This window comes from Platalea leucorodia (assembly GCF_965183815.1).
Source record: "Platalea leucorodia genome assembly, chromosome: 4".
NCBI classification, from domain to species: Eukaryota; Metazoa; Chordata; class Aves; order Pelecaniformes; family Threskiornithidae; genus Platalea; species Platalea leucorodia.
This window is the reverse complement of record NC_138826.1, coordinates 57872273-57894997: the sequence shown is the minus strand read 5'-3', so window position 1 is coordinate 57894997 and position 22725 is coordinate 57872273. Positions and strand designations below refer to the sequence as shown.

Sequence of the window (22725 nt, the reverse complement as noted above, 5' to 3'; positions counted from 1 at the left end):
AAGATGTAACGTTTAGCAGATCTCATGAGCATCACCCTTTATTAGTTTCTTCTGGTTACACTCAGGTTCTGAGAATTATGGTACCAAGATGCCATTGTTTTCAGTGTTTTTTAGCCCCATGCATGTATTTGGGTCATGTCAGCTAGCAGTCTACTTCAGAGGGGCTGTTTCCATGCACAGCTTGTGTAAAGCTCCACATTTAATTATTGCAGCTGAAGCTATTATGCTTGTAAACACATTACCTCTGTCAAAGTCCCCATAATGTCATTTTGATGTTTTCTATGCTATTGATCTACCTCCTGCTTTGTGTGGATTTCCTAAGCTGACAGAAAATGTCAGAGCTGTCTTGTCCAAAAGCATTGGACCACTCCAGCCATTTCGTAGCTGCATCTGGTTTTACAAGGCATTCAGCGTATACTTGAACAGCTCTGTAGATATTTGTTTGATGTGTAATGTGCAGCCTCCCAGGGCTCCAGAGTTTTACCCCGAGCTGATGCCAAGGTTCTACTCTATGATATGGAAATGCCAAGGTAATTTCATGCTTTGTAAAGCTCTATGAATATTTTTAATTATGACAAAAATGCCATGGAAATGAAGATTGTTCTGGGCTTTATTGTTGCATGTAGTTTTGTATGACTCTAATTTCATAGCAATTTAGTTCGTTTGGCACTTTGAGATTTGTGGGTTGTCTGGAAGCATAAGAAAGCGAACCCCATATTTGTCATGGATTTGATAACCTTGGCTAAGCTAATGCAGGGGCTCTTCTGCAGAGTGCTAGCAGTGCTGGATTTTTTTTTATTTTTTTCCCCTGCCACCCTCATTAGAGACTGACAGTCTCTAGGCTCTGAAATGCCTCTGAAGCACAAGCTTTCCCCTTCAATAGACTTCGATGCTACCCTGTAAGGACCATGTGGGTCAGGGCAGGAGACAATATGTTAGCCTTTGTGTCAGCTCAAACTTCGGTTTCTCTTCAGAAACTGTGGGAGTTTTTCCTTATAAAATCCTTTCTGCCTTGTAGTAGACTCGGAACATCAGATGATTTCCTTTAGAGCATAGAAACTCCATAACTGAATAAAAAACCCTAGTTTACTAGGTTGATACCTGCACTCGATTTGGGCTACATGTGTCCTCATACGTATTATCCTACCTTGAGCACTGGGTGGGCATAGCTTTTGGTGTGCTGCCACTGAGACTGGGTAAGGACACCAGCAGGAGTGTGCTTCATGGGGAGAGGACAGCCACTTGGCTTCTCCCTCAACTGTCCCCATCTAACCCAGGTCAATGTCACTGCAATGACCTCTCCTTCTCTCCTCTCCTCCAGCATGAGTCAAATAGGTTGTCTGAAAACACATATTGTTTTTTTGGCCATGGTGTAGCAACTAACAGCCCAGGCAGAGCTTTCACCTGTGGCATCATCCCCTTGGCATTGCTCAACGGCTGGTGGTGTACGTGAAGCTGCCTGGCCTCTTCCTGGTGGGGCTGGGTGGAGAGTGAACACTCGTACAGGCAGGCACTGCTGGCCCAAGGGGCAAGAAGGCTGCAGATGTGCTCAGGGTACTTGTGCTCATCCCATCTGAGACTTCAGCTGCTCTGTTGGAGAAAGAGGTGTTGGTGCTGATTTCAGCTGAGGGCAGTAACTAAGGGCTCTGCTTCTCCTAATTCACTCAGACGGCATGGCTACCTGACTGACTTGCTTAGGTCTGCTAGCTTTCTTCTGATTTAAGGAGCTGTTAAGATGTCAGGGAAGGGACAGCAAACCATGGTCTTGGAAGGAGCTTGGTATGAAAATATGCTATATGAACTGTGAAGGAGTATTCCTAGAGGTGAAAGTCATGTTAGAAAAAACAGTTTGCTGACTCATCATATCAATCTCTATTAAATGACTTTCCAAAAAATAAGTGAGGCATCCTATGTCTGCTGAAGTCAATAATGCAACTCCCATTAGTCTGAGCGTTTGTTAAGATCATAATTGATGTATTTGACATATTAATATGCTAATTTATGTAAACTGGATAGACTATATATGTTTCTTGAGAGATGATCAAGAAAAAGGAAAGCAGATTATTTTTAATTAAGACTTTGCAAGTAGGTGTGTAGTGGGTCTGAAAAATGGAGGGCAAATTCTGTAGAGATGTTCTAACACTTACGAATTTGAAAAAGCTTTTGTTTCCCTTCCTACTGTTGGACATTTTTTCCAAATACTCTGGAATGAGCCCACATATAATGTACAGAAAGGCAAAAATGAAAAAAAAGAAAAATCCTGCATCATCCTGTCCTTTGTGTTTAACGCTCTCTCTGACCCCTGAGATCTTGAAATGTTAAAGACTGAATTTAAAAAGAAAACATTGTTGCCTTACCTGATAAATCTACAGATTTTTCTTCCTATTTCCATATAACACGTAAAATTATCTTAAATCCTCCTAACCTGCTTTCCTCAGTGATTTCTGCAGCTGAAATTAGAACACCTGATGGTGCCAACAATGTATTTGCTCAATCTTGTCTTTTCTCTCTTCTCTGAATGATATTCACCCCCTAGGAAGTAAATTGTTTGTGAATGAAATAGGATTTTTATGAATATATTTATGATTTCAAGCGATTTGACCCATTCTTACATAGCTGCAGGCCCATTTTCCACACTGGGTTGCTTTTGAAATTGTTTACTCTGAGTACCCAGTAATTGGCATGATTAATCAAACAGTGTGACCGATTGCTTTAGTCGCGTGTTGTTGCCTGATTGATTGGCTGGGGTTTTCATGCAGCGGAGGGAAGATGCTGAGTCCTTTCTTTAAGCAGAGCATCTCACTGCAAAGTGGTGAGGAAGAGTGCGGTGGGAAGGTAGCCAGGGCTGGCAGCAGTATCCTACCAGGCTGGCTTGGGGCCACTTAGCCCCACCCGCAGGTACCCCAGGCAGGAGGGCAGCAGCACAGATGCTGCTGCTGCTGTGGGAACACAAGCAAGGAGTGGGTAAAAAAACAGGGCACTGCAGCCCAATGCATGAAACTGTTCTTTTGTCTTAATTTGGATTTCATGCTGCTGTCCATCCATGGGTAACTTCTGCTGAGGAGAGATAACAAATCTGACTGAAGGACTCGCAAGGCTTTCTTCTTTGGTTTCAAGGTACAACTTTGATTCTGAGGTGCTTCTCTTTGTGGCCTTCTGACACAATAGAGCATATGAGCTACATACTTCCCTCACCTGCAGAGCCAGGGGGACAGCTATTCTTGTTCTTTTGAAAAATGCTTCAATACCTGTGGTTGGGAAGTAGTATGCAGAAGCTAATATTATTATCTTTGTGTAGGAAAGAAATATCACTAATGCAAAAAGGCTGCTTGTTGAGGCCATTTGGGAAATGCGAGTGAAAAGGCACTGATTTAAGGCATGCACATTTATATTGGCATATGGTAACCCCATACCATGAAGATGGAGAAAAAGTTTTAGCATAGATGCCAGGGAAGAAAAGAAGGATGTTATCTGTGCAAAATTGCAGCTCCTATTATAAATTTCTGGGGAGAGAAATGTTTCCTGTAAGTATGACTCAGATTTCTGTGAATCAGTAGAGCCTCTGAGGGTCAGAGGAAGTCAGTATATTTTAGAGGTGAAAGGTACTTTAAGTCGGTGGCTGACTGGGGCGAGCCAGAACCCAGTCTTTCTTCTGGATGTTTTTCCTTTTGTTTTTTTGTAAAGTACTGCTGAATTACTGAGGATTACCCCCAGAAAGATGTAGCCATCTTAAGCAGAAAAGCTCACTTGATTTCCTTTTGCTTTTTTTTTTTTTTTTTTTTGGTCATCTTATATGGCTGGGGAAGGTGCTAAAGACAGTCAGAAATTCCCAACCTCCCTCTTTCTCGAGAGTGTGTGCCTTTGACCTGCTCAGATCATAGACAAAAATGGAGAAGCAAGCAACATCTAGTAGGAAACATACAGGCTACAATACAAAATAAGCAGTTAGAAACTTCAGCAACTTTTTTAATCAACTATATCTGCTGAGACTTGAGGGAGAACTATAAAAGAGATGGTTCCTGATAACAGCCAGGGCTGAACAAATATTTAATAGCTCACAAGAAACATATATTAATATTTTTCTTGATGTAAAACTCCATTCGCAGAACTTGCTGTGTTTCTCAGACATCCTGTAGCATCCAGATACCCTAGGACAGGTAAATAAAAGTTGCATGCACTGTTCAAATATTAAATAATCTCATTGGCCTTTACGAGTATGTTTATTGCTTGCATTCTGAAAAAACAACCCAAAAAACAACCCCAAAACCAACCCAGTTCCTCTCCATACATTATTTCAGTGAACACCGCACAGTGTTAAAGGAAAGAAATATCAGACAAAATCTTTCATAGACTTATGTATGAAGAAATGATTCAATGCCAAAGACAGATTTCTGACTTTTTTTAAAGGGAAATGACCTTTTGTGGTGTAGTTCACCACTTCTTTTGCATTGAAAGACTAATAAGCATCTGGAAGCTGGTCAGGTTGTACATCTGAATTGTGTCAATCATTCTTGTTATGAAAAGACATATCTTTAAAAAAAATAAAAAGGACAAAAAAACCCAACCATCAAATTGTTTGTTAGGGGGGCTGTGAGACATACTTTTAAAAGTCACAGGGCCTGTACTTATCAAAAAGAAAGCTAAGATAAATTTGCACTTGAACGCGTAAGTGGCAACCCATGCATGTTATTCTAGCCACCCTTTGCACCTGTTTTTGTTATTGATTTATCCATTCCTGTCATTGAAATTAAAGCACTTTAGGTGACAATATACTTAAGAAGGATCCATGCTTTTTTTTTTTGTAAAAACATTCATCACTGAAAAATAGCTTTGCTTTAAAAACTTCATGGACTAGGACTTCTTCTACTTACAGGTTTGTTTGTTTGTTTGTTTGTTTTTATAAACCTCATTTCATGCCATATTTATCCAGACTTGCCGGGGCCTGTAAAGCTTCATATAAATCTGGGCTGAAACTGTAGCTAAGAATAAATGGTAATTTACAGCTTTTCCCCCCTAGGCCAGCCAGACTTTGTAGATCTGACTGAGTGTTGCTTTGGGGTTTTCAGGGGCAAGGGGAGAATTTACTATAAACCTGAAATTAAGTCCATGTAAGCTACAAGTAGGAACACTTTTATAAACATTTGAAATCACAAAACATCTTGATTTTTATTTTTCTCGAATAATCTAGGGTGATATATGGTAATTAATGCTGGTTCAGTGAGGATGTTACATTCATTAAATCACTGATTACAAGCAACCACGATTGTTTTAATTCATCAGGTCATTAAATTAAAGGTAAAGCTCTAGCATTGTCACTACCACAACCTTCAAGTAGTTGATGAGCTACCTGAGAAGCTCTTGACAAAGTGTATTTGATGTGGAGTCCTGCTTGTAGGTGGTGCTCTTAAAATGCAAGAGGATTTTCTTTTAACGATTTTTGTCTTCTAGTGATCTGTGTCCTATAATACCTTGAAATAGCTTTATCATGTTCCTGCATACTGCACATCAAAAAATAATTCATCCCCAGATTTTACAGTAAATCTAGTGAGCACAGACAGGACTCTGAGAATTTCATCTTTATCATAATACCCTGTTATGCACCTTGCTGTCAGGTCCCTCTGCTCCAAATTCTCCACTTCACCATAATTCTGCCAGATGGATTCAGAGAGAACCAAGGTCTTTTAAACCTGCTCTGATACCACTGCAACCCAGTGTACATCATAGCCCAAGAAAAATTAGGATGCCTTCCAAGTATATGCTTAGAACAGATTCCTAGGTAAAAAATGAGAAATGCTCTTAATGCAACATACTCTTCTAGGAAAAGATGTCAGGGATTCACAAGCATCAGTCTTATGTGAGTCAAGGGAACTTGCTGGTGGAGTGAAGGACTCCCTGTTCAGTTAGCTGCTTTGTATTGCAGGAGCTACATAAATGCAAAGGCTGGGGCTTTGACTTAGTCCTTGCAATAGGGCCTTCTTAGTAACTGGGAATATGTTTCAGCTTGTACTGTGCCAAGAAGGGGTTCTTCAGATTTCTGGAATGCAAAGAGAGGAAGGGAAAAAAAAAAGTTTTAGGCCAAATCACCAAAACCACAGTATCTGATTCAGAAAAAGGCATGTTTCACTCCAGAATGGTTTCCCTATTTGAGCACTTTTTTTGCCAGTTTTTATTTTTTTTAATTTCTCTCAAATGGTTGCATGTTTTTCATTGAAATAAACCAAATTCCAGATTAATTTGTGGGGTATGCTGCTGAATACTTCCCTCCTTTCCTCCTGGAGTGATGTAGTGTGTTATACAGCCCTTAGGAAGCCTTTTGACTGTTGGTGTACCTTTGACCGGTGGATAGAGGCTTGAAGAGCTTCTGGAATACCCTTGTATCAGTATCTCTCATTAAGTGACTAGTTGTGAACACAAATTGCCCTGTTTCTTTTTCCATAAGTAAATGGAAGATATCTCACTGTCTTGTTATTTTTAAAGCTTTGCTGGTTTATTAATAGACTTGCTGTTTTTATTTTTTAGATGCTAGAAACAAATAAGGTTGCCCTTGTTTTCATAGTTCCTTTTTTTTTTTTTTTTTTCCTCCGGTCTGTATTTTCTTTTCACACTTTCTGTTCGGAAAAGAAGAAATTTCTTTTGCTCCTCCTTCACATCCTACCTTCTTGCTTTGTTAAGAAACGCTTTGTATGACTTTCTAGGTTTCACCCATTGAAAAAGCCTGGAGCCAACCTCTCCGGTATGCCAATCTGCTTGTTAGCTTTGCTCACATTGTATCTTCTTTCTCTACTCAGGTGTAGGCTTTCCTTGGCAGGAACTGTTCTACTGCCTGTGTCTAACACAATTCTGATTAGTTGCTAGAAAACACAGTTTTAATTTTTTTCTTAAAAAAAAAAAAAAAATGACTATCATTTTCTGAAGGATTCGGGTCTATGGGCAGATTGGAATCTTTGAAAGCACTGGCACTTTTTGAAAATGTCGAGTATCACTAGACCCCCATAATTTAAAAAAGATTCAATTCTTCCATTCTCTTGGCTACATTTTTCTTTGCTGCAACAGCCAGACCAGAATGTTTGAATATCTTATATCCTTTACTGAAGGTTTCATTCCAGAAACGCTTCTCACTTCTTTCAGCTATTATTCACTTAACTCTTTGATTCAGATAGTGTTTTTCTGAGACTATAATGCTACTAGAATTTTATATTTAATTTTTTTTGCTTTTTTAGGTACCTTTAGTCTTGTTTATGCCATCATCATTTTAACATCTAGATATTGTAAATAAGTGGAATATTGGAGAAGAAGGACTGCATAAAGTACAATCTTAATGTCAAAAATCATCTACTATTACAATTCCATTTACTTAGTAAACAAGAAGTTCCTAGCCTAAAATTCAATCCACAGCTCTCAAGTGCTGATGACAATCTTAATTTCCTAAAGAAATTCACTGCTGTGTCTTTCAGATAACCTCTCTCTCCACCCTGAACCTGTGTACTGATGAAAATTTAGCTATGGTTAACCCCTTGCATACCAATTTCAGATAATGCTCCAAACACCAACAGAGTGATGTGTACCCAGGAGAGGCCTGTGTCCTTCACTGGTAGCATTGAGTAGGTCTTTTCTGTCCCCAGCTTCTTATAAATGAAGATATGAATAGCATTTGCCTTCTGGAGCTCTAAATTTAGGCTTTGTGCCAGTATCTACACAGGACTCCTTCATTTTCTGGTTTAATCCCCATCAAGTGTGGCAAATCACTGCTCAAGGGCCCATTTCAGCACAAAATAAGCACATCTCTCTCTGGCTTTGGCCACTTTGAAATCAAGCTTTTGTTGACTGAAGGTCCAAATTATATGAAAATCAAAAATACGCCACAGATAAGCTAAGCAGGGCTCTGAAATGCAGATTCATTATTGTCTGATTTAGTAATGCTGTTAGAAAACAACTTCGTAACTGATCACTTTAAAGGACATTCCCACAAGAATGTAATGGAGTTCATTTTGCCTAAATGACTTAGAAAATTTGAAAACAAACGCTGAATCTACTTTCAGCCACTATTTTAGTTTTTTTAAGGAAAAGCAAGGTGGTGGCCCATTACTAGAAGCAATGGAACCACACCTAGATCCAAAGTTGCTCTGAAGTTTCATGGCCCAGACACAGCCTTATTACACTTAGAACTCTATCTTGTTCGGATCGATATTGGTTATAGCTCTGACAGCTGCACCAAGGATGCACCCTAATTTATACTGGTGTGAGTGAGAGTGTGGTCAGTGACAAACCAGATTCTCATTTTGGAAAGATTTTCATCATAGTGGTCGAATGGGGGGACATATAGGTGTTTTGGGCGTTTGTTTTGGTTCCCCCCTCCCCCCTTTTTTCCCGGGCACATCATCTTAAGCAAGACTCTTGCAAAGATGAATGGCTTGCCTGTCCTTAAGTTTGGAGACGGCCCTGATCAAACCGCAGGACTGGGGGGTGGGAAGACACGGTAGAGGATGCGGCCTCAGGTTTCTTCATGTGCCCCTCTAATCCCTGGCCCTGAGTATCTCATGGGACAGGATGAGTTGTTCTCCACCCCTTGCAGGCTTAGACCTGTACCTTGAACTTCTGAAGAGTTGTCCACACACTTTATCCTACCTCCTGAGAACAGCCGTAAGGAAGTCTGCGTTGTTTCCAAACGCTGTGTCTGCTGCTGGTATCTGGGTACCGGCTACAGCCCCGGGAGCGGCAGCTCCAACAGCGCCGCAGCTGAGGAGCAGAAGCCGAAGCCCCCTGCGGGGCCGGGCTTGCCCGGGGCAGGGTCTGGCCCCGTCCTTTCTCTGCTCCGCCGGCCGGGCCCCGCGCCCCGGGTGCTGGCGGCACGTCTGTCCCCGGACCGCGCCGGGGAGGGAGGCAGGCAGGAAAAATGACGTTGGGGAGGGACTGCTGTGCGTGCTGGGGGGAGATGCGCTTTTCCCTGCCGCCTCGCTTTTCCTGCCCGCGGGGAGGAGATGCTGTCGGGAGCGGGAGAGCCGGGGGGGCGGGGTAGGGCAGGGCGGCGCGGGGGGAGCGAGGGCGGCGGCTGCCGGCTCCCAGCCCTCGCCTGCCGCCGGGGGCTGGGGCCGCTCCCGCCGAGGAGCCGGCGCTCCCGGAGCCGGCGAGCGGCGCTGCCCACCCCTTCCCGTGCAGCGAGCGGCGCGGACGCCCGAACTCCGGGGAGGGGAGACACCCCCCGCTGCCGCCGCCGCCTCCCCTTCCTCCTCCTCTTTCTCCTCCTCCTCCTCCCCGCCGCAAACCCCAAATAAAAGGGGCGGGGGGCGGCAGGATGCGCCGCTCGGCGGGGAGGTCGGCGCCGCCGCCGGCCGCCTGATGCTGCCGCAATTCGCCATTGCCGGGCACGGCTTGGAGTCGAGCGGAGGGAGGCGAGGGGCAAAGGCGGGGGGCCAGGGGGCAGAGGAGCAGCAGCCTCCCCTGCCCGGCCGCCCCCGCGGGCCGCGGCCGCCGTCCCCCCCGATGCCCGGCCGCCGTCGGGGGGGGGGCCCGGGGGCCCGCTCCTGCCTCCTCTGGCTCTTTGTGTTGCTGAAGGTAAGTGCTGGGGAAGGGGAGGAGTGCGGGTCCCCGCCGCTCCCGTGGGCACCGAGCCCCCTCCGCGCCGCCTTTGTGTGCCTTCCCGGCGGCTCGGGGGGACCGCGGCGCCCGGGCAGGGCCAGGTGGCTGCGCCCGCTCCGCCTCTCCGGCGGGGCGGCGGAGGCAGAGGCTCAGCCCTGGCTGTCCCCGCTTTGTGCTCCCGCGGGCAGGATCTGCGTGGGGATTTGGGGGGCGGCGGGCGGTGCCGCCCCGCGGTGCGCGACCCGACGGGCGGGCAGCCCGCTCCGCCGTGCCCCGCGGCGAGCTGCGCCCTCGCTCCCGCACCCCCTCCGAAAGTGCCGGCAGCCCCGGGGAGCCGCGGCGGCGCTTCCTCCCATCCTCCGCCTCCTCCAAAGTTACCCGGTTCCCAGCGGGGTGCCGAGCGAGGGTCTGTGCGGCGTTTTGGGGGGGTCGTTGCCCCGCGGGGCCGGGCCGCGGCGGGGGCGCCGCGCTGTCCTTCAGCACCGGCCCGGGCCCTGCCGCCGCCCGGCGGCGGCGCCGGCCGCGGGGGAGCGCACCCCGCCGCGGCGCCTTCCCCCGCGCCGTGTCCCTTCTCCTTCGCGCACCCCCCGCGAGGGAACCGCTATGAAAATGGAGCTGACAAAGGGGCGGGTGCTGTGTGGTGTCGGTTTTATCGTGGCAGAATTTAACGTTGCTTTGTGATCGGTACCGTCCTGTGTTCAGGCTCAGCCGATCTTCTTGGCAGATTAATTTTTCAAAGTTCTGCTTAATACTGCAGGCTTGGTTTCACGTGGCATTTTTTATCTTTATGCTTTCGCTCCTTTAATGGTTTTTTGAGTGTATTTAATATGCTTCGTGTAACTTCTAGAAGAAAATGTATGTACCATCTAGGCGAATACCACTGACTATAAATGTCATTGCCCTAAAGTGCAGTGTTCAGCACTGCTAAAAACTTTGTTGTATATTTGTCAGTCACTGTTAAGGAGAGCTCCGCAGCTAAGGACCTGACCTTTCAGAGTCTTATAAATGTAAATGTTCTATGGAAATCAGCAGGACTCTCTGTGTGAATTAGAGTTTGCAGGATCATGTCCTAGAACAGCAGTGGTGTCACTTCTAAAATTGACATTGCATTGACAGAACTATTTAAAGGGAAGCTTTCACAGCATCTGTTCACATATAGTAGTCAACTGTCAGCTGTCTTATTTTCATAACTGCTGAAACATACATTTATGCAAGATAAAATGTTAATATACAGACAAAACTTTGTTCCTTGGAATTTGGTGATTTTTTTATTTTTTAATTTTCATTTTTAAGAAAGTAAGACTGTGGAGGTTATGGCCCAGCAGAAAGATGAAGGTTCTAGTTTGTTCCCTAATATAAAAGTGCACACAGTTATAAGTAGCTGTTTTATCCTGCAATTCTAGAGTTCATATTACTCTGAATCCTGTCTTTTTTAAAAAGCAAGGTGATTTGGTGGTGGTGGTTTTTTTGTGGTGGTTTTTTGTGGTTTTTTGTTTTGTTTTGTTTTTTCCCTAGCACTACTGTGACAAAAATTACTGTGGTAAAGTAAGACAGGAAATAGGTAGTTTAAACTTGTAAAATAAATAATAAATCTCAGGAAATTTGGTAAGGTTTGACAGTAGCCAAGGCCTCAGGTTTTCATTCTATTGGAAAGTAACCATGACTTCTGATGATGAGCCAGATAAAACTCGGACAAACCCAGGACTGGAATGACAAGGAAAGCTGATGAGCATTAGCAGAATTTTGTAGTGTAAAGAGAAGGTAAAGCTGTAGCTCAAGATAGAGGTGCATCAGTAACACCATGTGTGACTGGATTATGACTTTGGTTGGATAGCAAGTCTACTGTAATTAGCTATCTTGTATGTTATTATTAGACACTACAATACCAGCAGAACTGAGACTTCAGAGGACGCTCAAAGTAAATGTGGTTACAGGAAAGAAGTCGGGGAAGCAAGAGCAGCGCTTGTTTCAGATCACTGGAATAAGGCTATTTTCCTGAGCCTGAAATTCACTGAGTTTTCTTGGATGTCTGCATATTTTTTGCAGTGACAAATAACTGAAAACAGCTAATTTCAAAACAAGGCATTTCCCTAGTTTTGTGCTGTTTAGTTCTGCCAGCTTGTTGAAGCAATACTAAAATTATCCAGCCTCAAGTTATTAAATTGATGTTTCACCTGAAAGTTAATCTCACTGAGAAAGCAGCAGCATTGAACTGATGAATCTGAAGACGGGGAAAACTGATGTCTGGGTGCTTGCTGTTTCAGCGTTCGCAGCCCACATGTCACTTGCTAAGCTGTATCTACTTGATGCGGCCTTGATGCCCATCTGGCAATTTGTACAATCATCAGCAGACGTTGCACTCTGATAAAACTGCTCAAAGCACATTTTCTCTTCTCTTCCAATTGTCATATTTCATGGTGTAAATTAATAGTGCCAACTTGTTCCAACTCCTGACGTTGTCTGAGGTTGCTGGTACGGTCAGTGACAAAAGGAGATCAAACAGGGATATTGCCCACTGCATGTTATGTGCCTGATATTGTTGCCCATGGGCTAGCAATATTTAGTCGCTTCTTTCACAGTGCGATGTGAATGCTTTCTGTGCTCCAGGGTAATACCATAATCTTTTTTTGGCAATACAGCAATGTGATCTTGAACCTTTATCATTCTCTTTCTTCAGTGGTTTCTTATGTGATGGCTAGTTTAGAAACTAGCAGAAGAAAGGCATTGTGTGTGAGCTCAGATATTAATATGGATTTACAGTACTTGGGAGAGGAACAGGGCTGTGTCTTGCTTCAGAGAAAAGCCTCCAACCATGCTGCTGTAGGAATCTCTTACTAATATATTGCCATTTTGCAAGGGGTCTGCGTTCTCTGGTGTTTCAGTCTGAATGGCTGGAAGGCATAGTCAAAGCGGCTTGCTTTGTAGTTGCCTCATTTTGGTGCGGCAAAGGCATGGCTGATCACAGCTGAAAGAAAAAGCTGTACTTCAGCTAAATAAAGAACAATAAAAAGTAGACACGTTCCCTGATCCCAGTGGCTGATGGTATCTTTCCCAGATTTTCTAACTGCAATCCAGCAACCTTCCCTTAGTCATGTCTACGCTGAGCTTCGACCAGTTGAAGTTCTGCCCTGGATTATGTGACCGATATGTTAGGTGTCCCATGCTGTTAGCAGCTTGCACCTGGGTGATTTTGTTTCCTTGCTTTATTATTTGTGTGGGACAAGGTAGAGCTTAAGTAGAGGACAAAAGCATCTTAAACATGCCAAAACTGATTTTGGGACATCATTTACAATCTGTTAAACCTCCAAGAGGGTCTAACCAATGCTCTTAGTAGGAAAACAATGAGAAAACTGGTTGTCACAGTAGTTCCATGTATGGACTAAATAGGAGGGATGATGCTCTTCAGGAAAATTGGCTACAAATACAAATAAAAAAATGCATCTCTCATTTCCAGGAGACTGAGGTCTTTGTATATCAGTCTTATATATGCTCTTCAGGCTCTGCATATAAAGCAGCAATACCCTCTTTCTTTCTCTTAGCAAGGACAACTTTTTTTATGTCTAGCAGGGTAGACTTTTGTCCGCTACTACAGCAGTTGATGGAGTTTGGTGTCATGGTGAAGTCTAAATTCAGGTTTACATGGACCAAGGCATTCAAAGAGATTTAGATTCTGTAAAACTTTACTCAGCACAACCATACCCAAGAAAGGAAATGTGTTTCTATTGGTGTAATTTTCAAGAATATTTGCATCTGTTGTTAAGAATCTGAAGTAAAAGCCGTACCATCAGGACACTGCCTCTTTCTGTGGGAGAAACCTTTTTAAGAGAAAGGCTGATTTCACAGCTGAGACCCCCAGGGCTTCACCACTGTTTCCTCCTGGCTGGAAAAAAAAAAAAAAGGATACTTAATGTGAATTTTGGTATAGAGTCCTTTTAGCATCTCTTCTCTCCTAGAGAGATGCTGGCTGAAGTTCTGATTGAGAAAACGAGTTTGTTTTCCTCATGACCACGTCCTACTAGTATCAAAATAAAAAGAACCCAGTATCTTACCAGTTCATTTTTGTTTGCAAAACTAATGTAAGGTTTCCTCATGATGGGACAGACTCAGAGGAGCTACTGAGGTACAACAGTCTGAACTTTTCTGCCTACCACTAGTCTGAGACTATCCAGGCTATGTGGGAGAGAGAAGCATCCTCCCAGCAAAAGCATACCCTTTTCTTCTTTAAGAAGTTTATTATGAATGGTCATCCTTAGCCCAAAACTTCTACAAGTCATGTTCTCTCTCATTTCGTTACTTTCATGGATTATTTCTAGACCAGGGTGATTCTAGAGGGCAAAGCTAATGAAGAGGATGCTTGGATGCCGATTCATGTTTACGGAGCTGTAGTAGGCACTTGCAAAACCCTCTCTGCCAGTGGAATAAGAGTCTGCTATTACTCTTTGGCAAACTTCTGATTTCATTGTGGTGAAATGATAGTGGACCACTGAGAAAACATCTTTCATCCCTGGAGGAGTTATGAGCCTCAGACTCAAACTGCATGAGGTCAACAAGGCAATTTCTAGGTTGTGTCACCTCAGTCAGAAGCTGTGCTCAGGGGTGATCCCTCATTTGGGTTAAGACAGGGATCATGCTGAATAAAGGCTTACCTGTGCCGATCCTGTGGCAATTCATTAAAGGGCTCATAGACGGTATGCTGACTGAACTTGAGAAGCCCGCTAATCTCTGCATTTCTGATGTCACCACACAGAGCAATCTGGGCAGATCATGAAATGACCTTACAGAGCTTCAGAATGAATGTTAAACTGAACAAAGTCTTGCGTAAATCCATCTTGAGACTTATTTTACTAGACAGTCTCAGCTCAGGAGAAGAGAGCTTTTTTTACTTAGGCATATGGGTCAGGACAATAAATGTCAAAAAATAAAGCTTTGAAAACAGGTCTGTTTGCTGAACAAATTAAAAGGCTCGTAGTTAACTTTGATTTTAAGTGTTCTTTAAAGTTATTTGCCTTTTCCATTGGAGAAATATGTATCATTTTTGTTATCCTGAGCACTCTTATCTTCTAGTAAATTAGTGATTACATTTTTGTTACTCAAGATTTTAAATATTCTATTCTTGTAGCAAAATGTATTTGGTTGCAATGCAAAGGAAAAATAAGACTTTGATAAATATTAAAATATTTTAAAATGAAAATCTTTACACAGAGTTTAGTACCTAGGAGTCTGCTAAGAAAATGAAGAGAATGGATTATTAAGTGTGTTCTGCACACAAAAGCTATTATAACTTTGTTTTTACTAAGCTTCTATCAATGTATAGTTGAAAAGAGGAAAATCTTTATGAAAGAAATGTGGCAACACATACTAGCTGCCATGTGCGCAACGTATAACAGATGAATAGAGAACAGGAGATACTTGAAACAGAAAGGTTACCTTGCTTTTCATAGCACTATGTAATCTAGAATGAATACGGCCAGTGAAGGGAGCAACTCCTAAGGAAGAAGTCTGCTGTCTTTACGGTAAGCCAAATGTGATGCATTTCATTTCTGGAACTCCTTCATTCTTATGCTAGGAAATTACAGTGGCTTTTAAATGAAGAAGTTCCAGAAATAAAATGATATGCATCATGTCTGGCTCGCCATAAAGATAGCACATTGTACCAGAGCAAAAGTAGTATGTGCTGTGCTCAAATTACTATGGTTATCTTTGCATTTTCTCTTCTGTTCTATGTGTGTATTTAGAGAAGAAAAGCTTTACCGTAAGCATTGGTGATGGGAAAGTTCGTGACACAGCTGATAGTAACAGGGAAGAGAGCTACCCGGAGACAGGTTTTTAAGGGAATTAATACACTTGGCTTTCAGTATGCTGGTCTTGAGGTGGCAGCATGGACATGAGAATATGTGGGATAGGCACTGTGAATGGATAGAAAACATAATGTTGGGGATGGAAAAATTCAAGTGGGACATTTAAGTACAGGGATTGAGCACTTCAGAGGACCTGAATGGAGATAACAGAAGTCAACAACTCTGTGCTCTTCTGTGTCACAAGAGATTTAATGTGAGGTAGCTGTTTGGCAGATATGAACCTCCTGGAGGATAAAAATCCTAAATTCCTTTAAGTACTTTGGGAAAAACAGATAATGTTGCCTGTCAGTCTAACAGCTGTGATTTTGAAATGATTGGGCCTCAGTGCTCTTTAGGAGGTTGAGACATGGGTCTTCTAGTTGTGTCAGAAGAGTTTGAACAACAGTAGCTTCTTTGTGTGCTATAAACCTGTAGGTTCCCAATTTAGTTATGTTGACTTCTATCTAATGGAAAGGCCCAGTCTTTGGGATAAGGGAGGTAGGTCCCAGGCTCTAAGTTGTCAATCAGATCAGCAACTCCTTCAATTTTAAGAGCTTTCAATAATTTCCTTGACACATCCCTAGAATCAACCAAGCAGGAGCTGCTCTTCAAGGCGAGAGGAGTCCCCAGAGCAGACCACAGACTGTCCAATTGCCTTGTTATCTTTGTATAATCTGCTGTTTGGCACGTGTCTGTTATCTGCACCGCAGCTTTTCAGGATCATTTCCTCATTGTTCATATGGAAGTCATTTTAACATGGAAAGTCTTTACTCCTCATTGACCTATCAAATGAGGAGGAAGGGTCTAGTTCTCATTCTGCTTACAAACAGCACAGAAATTTTAAACTCGAGTAAGAAAAGAAACAAACAAAAAAACCCCCTCAATATTCTATTAAAATATGGTGGATAACAGTAGAGAGAATTGGTGGAAAAAATTCCACAGAAAGAACACTAATTAGTGTTTTCCCAAAGTACTGCAAGGCAGATTTAAGAAAAAAAATGAACATTTTCCGACAGCAATTAAATGAATTTATTTATTATTTGCTTAGCGCTGCTGTGCCTAGCTTTGTTCTGTATGCAAAATATCTGCAGACTCTGCCTGAAGTCTGAAAGACAGACACATCAAAATAAGGATGCTCTAGATAACTGAGAGATGATTATCATATATGCCAGTTGCTGGTATTCTCCAAGGGGTGGTATACCTTCCAAACAGAAACAAGTCACAATTGCTTCCCCCAGGAGCTGATTGAGGGGCTTTTTTTCTTGTTGTTGTTTGCTTCTTTTGTTTTTATTTGGTATTGATTGCTACAGGATGTTGCTCATCAGAGCTTCTGGACATTTACATCCGTTTAAAACATCAAAAAATAATTAATAATCAATGTGACTTTAATCCCTTCAAAGAGAACCCATTAACCTACAAAAAGTGCTCTAGCTCACAATAGTTTCATGAAAGTAACTGTAAGCAGGGCAAGAGATGAAAGAGAGAAACATCACTCAGATATTTTATTTTTTTTTTAAAGATAACTTTTATTCACAACAGAGAGCATAGCTAATATTTTATTGCAGTCTGCTTACTGTAAATTAGGAGGTTTGTTTTTTAATAGTTTTCTTTCTCTAACTTGGCTGCCTCTGCCTAATCTTGCACTGATATTATCTTGAGTCATCAGTGTCTGCTTCTGAGGAAAAGATTATGATGTCACAAAATCAATATCAGAGGGTCCTATACTGTAATCCTTTTTCAGGGAAGTCCATTAAATCAATGCCTCTCCCTCTGTGAGTAATGACTGTAGAATCAAGCCCTCTAATTTCACTGTGTGAAGGAATAAGCAGATGGGATGGGATTTTACATAGTTAACTAGCAGTTATTAAATACAACAAGAAAAATTATGACATTTTCTGAAAGATAAATGAATACATAGTGAATACTTAAGTGTATTTCAAAATGATTTCTGGTATAAAATTACTTCTCAGTAGGTTACAAAAAAATGTGTTCAACCAAAAATGCTTTTTTATTTTTAAATTTTTTTTAAAAACTAACTCAAGACTCCGTAGGCTCTGAAGCCCCGTCAGGTTTCCTCAGCAGCATTGTGGGGAAAGCATGAAAACTACAGAATGGTGATACCATATGACGTCACCAGCATTTAACTGAAATGGAGGCACTCCATGAATAAGCCTAATAATTTTGTCATCTCACCTGTTGTTTATGTGAAACATCGACCTCTCTTAGCTGAAACCAGAACTGACGGGTTGCCTCTAATTCTTAGGATGCTGGGATATATCAGAGAGTCTACTGTGCTTCTGGGAACGGGTCCAAAGTCCAAACGAAGTCAATGGAAGTCTTTATGTTGCTTTAAATGGGCTTTGGATCAAGCTGTAGCGGGAAGACCTACAATCTCAGCCGGGTGATGCTGTGAAGTTTGACGTGCAGCACAGAGCTAACTGTGATGTGCTGGTGACCTTGGGCTTGCTGCAGTGTTGGTAGTGCAAACTGGAAGCCATGGGATGCTTTTGTTTTTTGGAATCTGAGGGTCTGATAGCTGAAAGAAACTCTGAATTGGATAAATCTTGAGCAGTTCTCTTGCTTAGGGAGTAGTGGTATTGGCAAGAATTGGTGTGTTGTAATCCACTGCTGGAGCCAGTGTAGTAGGAGTACGCTTGAATGCTTCTGCTCTTACAAGAGGAACTTCTTTGCAGGAAACTTAATTTATGTAACTAAGGCTAGGCGAAAAATAGGGTGGGTTTCTCCAGGCAGAGCCATCAGTCTCCTCTTTCTCTTCCTCTGCATATTTCAGGGACTGTTCAAATAAGAGTTTGGATTTAAGTATGTTTCAACCTATAGCTACTTTTGCTGGCATTACAGCATTAACACAGATACGTGGATGGATGGAAGCCAAATTCTACATTAATACCAGATACTTATTTGTATATGGATCTGAACAGTACAGCTGGTCCCTGCTTCTTTAATAGGCTAGCTGAGTCAAAAGCCATACCAAAACCCAATGGCAGTGTGGGGCCTTTGAATTTCAGAACATGAACTCTCATCCTGCTCCGCTCAGGTGTGATCTGAGCACAGTCATTATTTCCTAGGCTCTTTCACTTACACTGTTCCAGTTCACTACGGAACAGTAGAGTTGCATATCTGTGATCACACAAGTGGAAATACCAGTTCAAAATATATTCACATGCTTACCTGAAATGTAGAAAGGAACCAGAATTTGAGAAGTAATTTAAGACAGGAGTCTGGAAAATAATTTTTCTCTAAAGGGCAAATGCACAACCAAATTAAGCGCTGGCAATGATTCCAAGTTACATATTGAATAGCAGAGCTGCTCTTGCTTGGAGGAACTCATGGTGGAGTCAAATCCTCTGAATTCCTTCCATGAAGAAGAGAAAACTGGATGTGCTCTTAGATGTACACACAGAGCAATTGTGGAGATTACTTAAGCTCTGTTTCTGCATGAACATGTTTCCGTTTGGTTTAAAACTTGAGAAGTAGAGGGGTGAATAGTCAAAAGAAGTTAACAACAGCAGCAAGGAAAGAAGAAGTTTTGGCCCTTTGACTACAGCGCTTCGCAATGGCTTTAAATGGGAACTGTATCCATACCTGCTGCATATTGTAAATATTCTTTAAAAAGAAGATATTTAGTCTTTCCATTTACTATTTTGTTATCAATGATCTGAACTTTGCAGGAGCCTTTTTGCAAAGCAACATGCCAGAGACCAGTTGGCTGTGGCAGACATCATGCTTGATGCTGGGACAAAGGGGTTTTTATGCGGTGGCCTAACAGCCTAGATATCAGATACCAGTTTTTCCTGGTAGGCATTACTACACCAGGTGATGGACAGTAGCAAGTCAGGGTATCGATAAGTGTCAAGGTGGAGGAAACAAATTCTGGAATGTCTGTTATATGGTGCATGAGCATTTGGCTTGGAGCAGAGCCAGAATGCCTTCCCTATGACCTCACCAGAAGGACTGGTGTGACTGGAATAGTTGCAGGTGACATTATTTCATACACAATTAAAATATGTTTGTGAACATTATGAGGTTAGGAGATAAAATGGAAAAAGAAACAGAAGCATTTTGGAACGTGCCAGAGCATATCTTGCAGGCTTCATCTGTTCCAGTTATGTACATGGTTATTTCTGCATCCCTTTTCTTTCTGTAGCTAACCTTTATTAAAGACGTGACCTGTTTGGAGATTGGCTTTTAGTCATGGTATCTTGTAATGGTTGTATAAGATCAACTGGTCATTGTCAATATGTACTTTGGGGAAACTCATCTACTTATCAGGGTATTTTTATTTTTATCTGAAAGATTTTTTTTTTTTTTTTTTTTTTTTTTTCCTGGAGGTAGGGATTTGTTGCCCATATGAGTGCTGGTTATATGATTAAAGCGTATGAAAGCTAGTGGATACCTGAATTAGCATTAGTTTTAACTGGAAGAATCAATCTTGCCATTGAAATGGTTAGAATAATATGATTTGGTTTTCTAAGTGATAGTTTACCATCTCTGCATTTTTCTGCTGTCCCATAAAGTGTATGGGTCTCATATGGTGCTTAGAAAGAAAGGATCAAATTTTCTCATGCTTATTTCCCAGTGTAATAACATATTACGTTGAAGTTCAACAACACAGCAGAGCTGGGCTCACAGCAAGCTATGCTGTCGAGAGCAAGGAAAGCCAAGGGCTGCTGCATAGATGCAGCGATAAGGCTGCAAGTCAAAAGCAAGGAATGATTCTCTTCAAAAATGGTGAAGCAAAAGTCACAACGGTGTTACAAGCTGGATGTGGTTTGGTTGGATATCCCTGGACAGCTTCATGTTTTGCTGCCCACGTTTTGGACTATCATAGATATCTTCTCCTTTATCCTTCTAGCTGGCTTTAGGCTGATATTAATGCTGATGTTCCTCACTCCACCGCATAGCTGGGAGGGTGTACAGGACACGCTTCCCAATTGCGGCACGTGGGGAAAGGGGGGAGCAAGAGACTGCAACAGGCCAGTGGAGAAAGCAAGCCATTCAGAATTGTCCCCTGGTTGTCAACAAAATGGGAAATGCTGTAGTATAGAGCAGGGACTCTGCACACCTCTGAGGATACAGCGAAACACGTAACTGTTTAGACTTATACAGTAATTTAGGCTGGAAGGGACATCTGGAGACCATCTGGGCTGAGCCTCAGCTCAAAGCAGGGCCAAGTAGGTTGGGGGCTAAGAGGCATGTCTGGATGAGTTTTGAGTATCTGTGAGGATGGAGATTCCACCACCTCTCTGGACAACCTCTTAGGACCCTGCAGGAAAGGAATGACAGCCAATTAAACATTTTTAAAAATTATGAATTGAGACTCAAAAAAGCTTGAAACTCTCTTATTAACCTGACTTTTTTTTTTTTTCTTCCCTGAAATTAATTTAAAAAAATAAATTTAGGCTATCTTTCTTTGTAGAATTTAAAATTCTGGGTTACACTCACATGATTTTTGCTGAAGTCTGCTGGTTTTCTTGCACTCACCAGCTCCTTGGAGCTTAAGCTTTAAATATAACATCAAGGATAAAATTCTTAGAGCTGCCTTTCTTAGAATGTGCCTTAATTATCACTTAAACTTTCTGCAGAGTCAGGCAGGTATCTGCTATCACTGCACATTCATTTCACAGGTTCACGTTTCTCAAGAAGGCTTTTTGATTGAGATTTCCCCCCTGCCCCCCCCTTTCTGACTTACACTTCTGGAAGGAGAACCATATCTTCATATATTTTACAAGCTTAGGTCTTATGCATGCAGGAAACCATTAAAGCTTTGCTGCGGGGGTACTTGAGAGCAATGTGAATTAAAGGCTGTTGGGGCAGGGCTGGCCTCTGTCCTGGCTGGCTCAGTGCTGGAGCGGAGGAATCGGTCATCACTGCATCCAGTTAGAGAAACTTGTAAGAATCAAGGTGGAGAAATACATGTCTCAAGGGAATATGTGGAATCCTTTCTGGAAATTTCCTGTATTCTTTTTTGTATTGATAACTGAACCGCTTCTCCTAAAATCAATAGAAGATTACAGGGACTCGATACACTTAATGAGCTCCAAAGGAACAGTTACTTTGGACTGTGATTACAGCTTCTGCTGCCTGACTCTGCATCATACTAGCATTTTATTACTAAAGATTTATAATGTTGGAGGGGAGGATGAGTTTGGTGATTCATTAGTTTTTTTGAAATTATGTTAGCTCATACTTTCAGATGTTTACTTGTCCATGCTAGAATACAGATTTCTTTTTTTTTTTTTTTTTAACTACAGGATACAGAATAATAAAAAATACCCCTCAAACCAAAGAAAAAGCCCCACAAAAAAAACCCCAAAACCCAAACAAAAACACCTCCTCTCCAAGTTTAAAAAGTCCCTAAGATTGTTGTTGGTCTACGGCCCTTACTTCTTCCAGTTCTGTTCCATGAATCCTGATTTCCAAACAATTTCACCATAAAAGAGCCTTCTGCTTATAGCCTTAAAAAGTCAGATCTTCCAGAGAATAACACAAAAGCATCTCTTACAGTTCCAAAAATAATAGTAATAAAAAAAAAAATCTCATAATGTCATCTGTTAGAGAAGCAACATGATGCTTTTTCCCTGAAGACCCTACAATGCCAGATTTAATTTATTTTGGGAGGAAAGAAAGACTATTTTGCGGAATGTGCTTACCACTTGTGAAGTGAAAGGTGTCGGCAGAGAGTGTGAAGATATCCTCGAGAACAGAGCTTGCACAGAACCAGACAAGTTTATAGAAAAAGGAAAAACCTCTGCACTTCTTTATATTTAGCATAAAAGAAACGGATAGAAGGGATTTCGAGATGTCATGCATGGCCTAGGGCAGATCAGCTGTGCTCAGACTGTGGGTTCAGAAAGTTCTGTTCTCTAATCCCAACTCTTTTCAAAGCTAGATTTAGCTATGCTAGACTCTCTGGCCTCCACTGCACGGGGAGGGTGGTGTGAAGGAGGAGACCTTGAGATCCGCTTCACATGCTGCTGTGCCCAGCAGAGCTGCAGGGCATGTGGGAAAGGGCTCCAGACTGAAATGGCTCTGCCACAGAGCCCCTGGCCTGCAGTGCAATTTAAATGCACGATTTCAGTTGATATTAATAATTTGGAAGGCTTATAGATTATTAAAACAGGGATTGTCTTGACAGTTGCATGTCATGTGGATACAGGAGTTTCACATATACTCTGGTTTTCCAGAGTGCGTCATTTCTTTGTGTCTTTTACAAGTTTAAAGAACAAAGTCTAGTGGTGTCAGATGATGCCTGGGATTGATCATTTATGTTTTTGTCCAGAAATGCTACCCC

At 42.2% G+C, this 22725-nt stretch overlaps 1 protein-coding gene across 1 annotated transcript in view; it reads left to right on the top strand.

Moving 5' to 3' along the window:
• Positions 1–9336: 9336 nt before the first annotated feature.
• The window catches only part of PTPRO (protein tyrosine phosphatase receptor type O), a gene marked incomplete at both ends in the record, with an annotated part of 153292 nt that continues 139903 nt past the window's right edge, over positions 9337–22725 (top strand). Inside the window, one exon of the mRNA XM_082309733.1 lies at positions 9337–9552. Within this exon, the coding sequence (XP_082165859.1) occupies positions 9337–9552 (216 nt within the window). The remainder of the gene's footprint in view (positions 9553–22725) is intronic.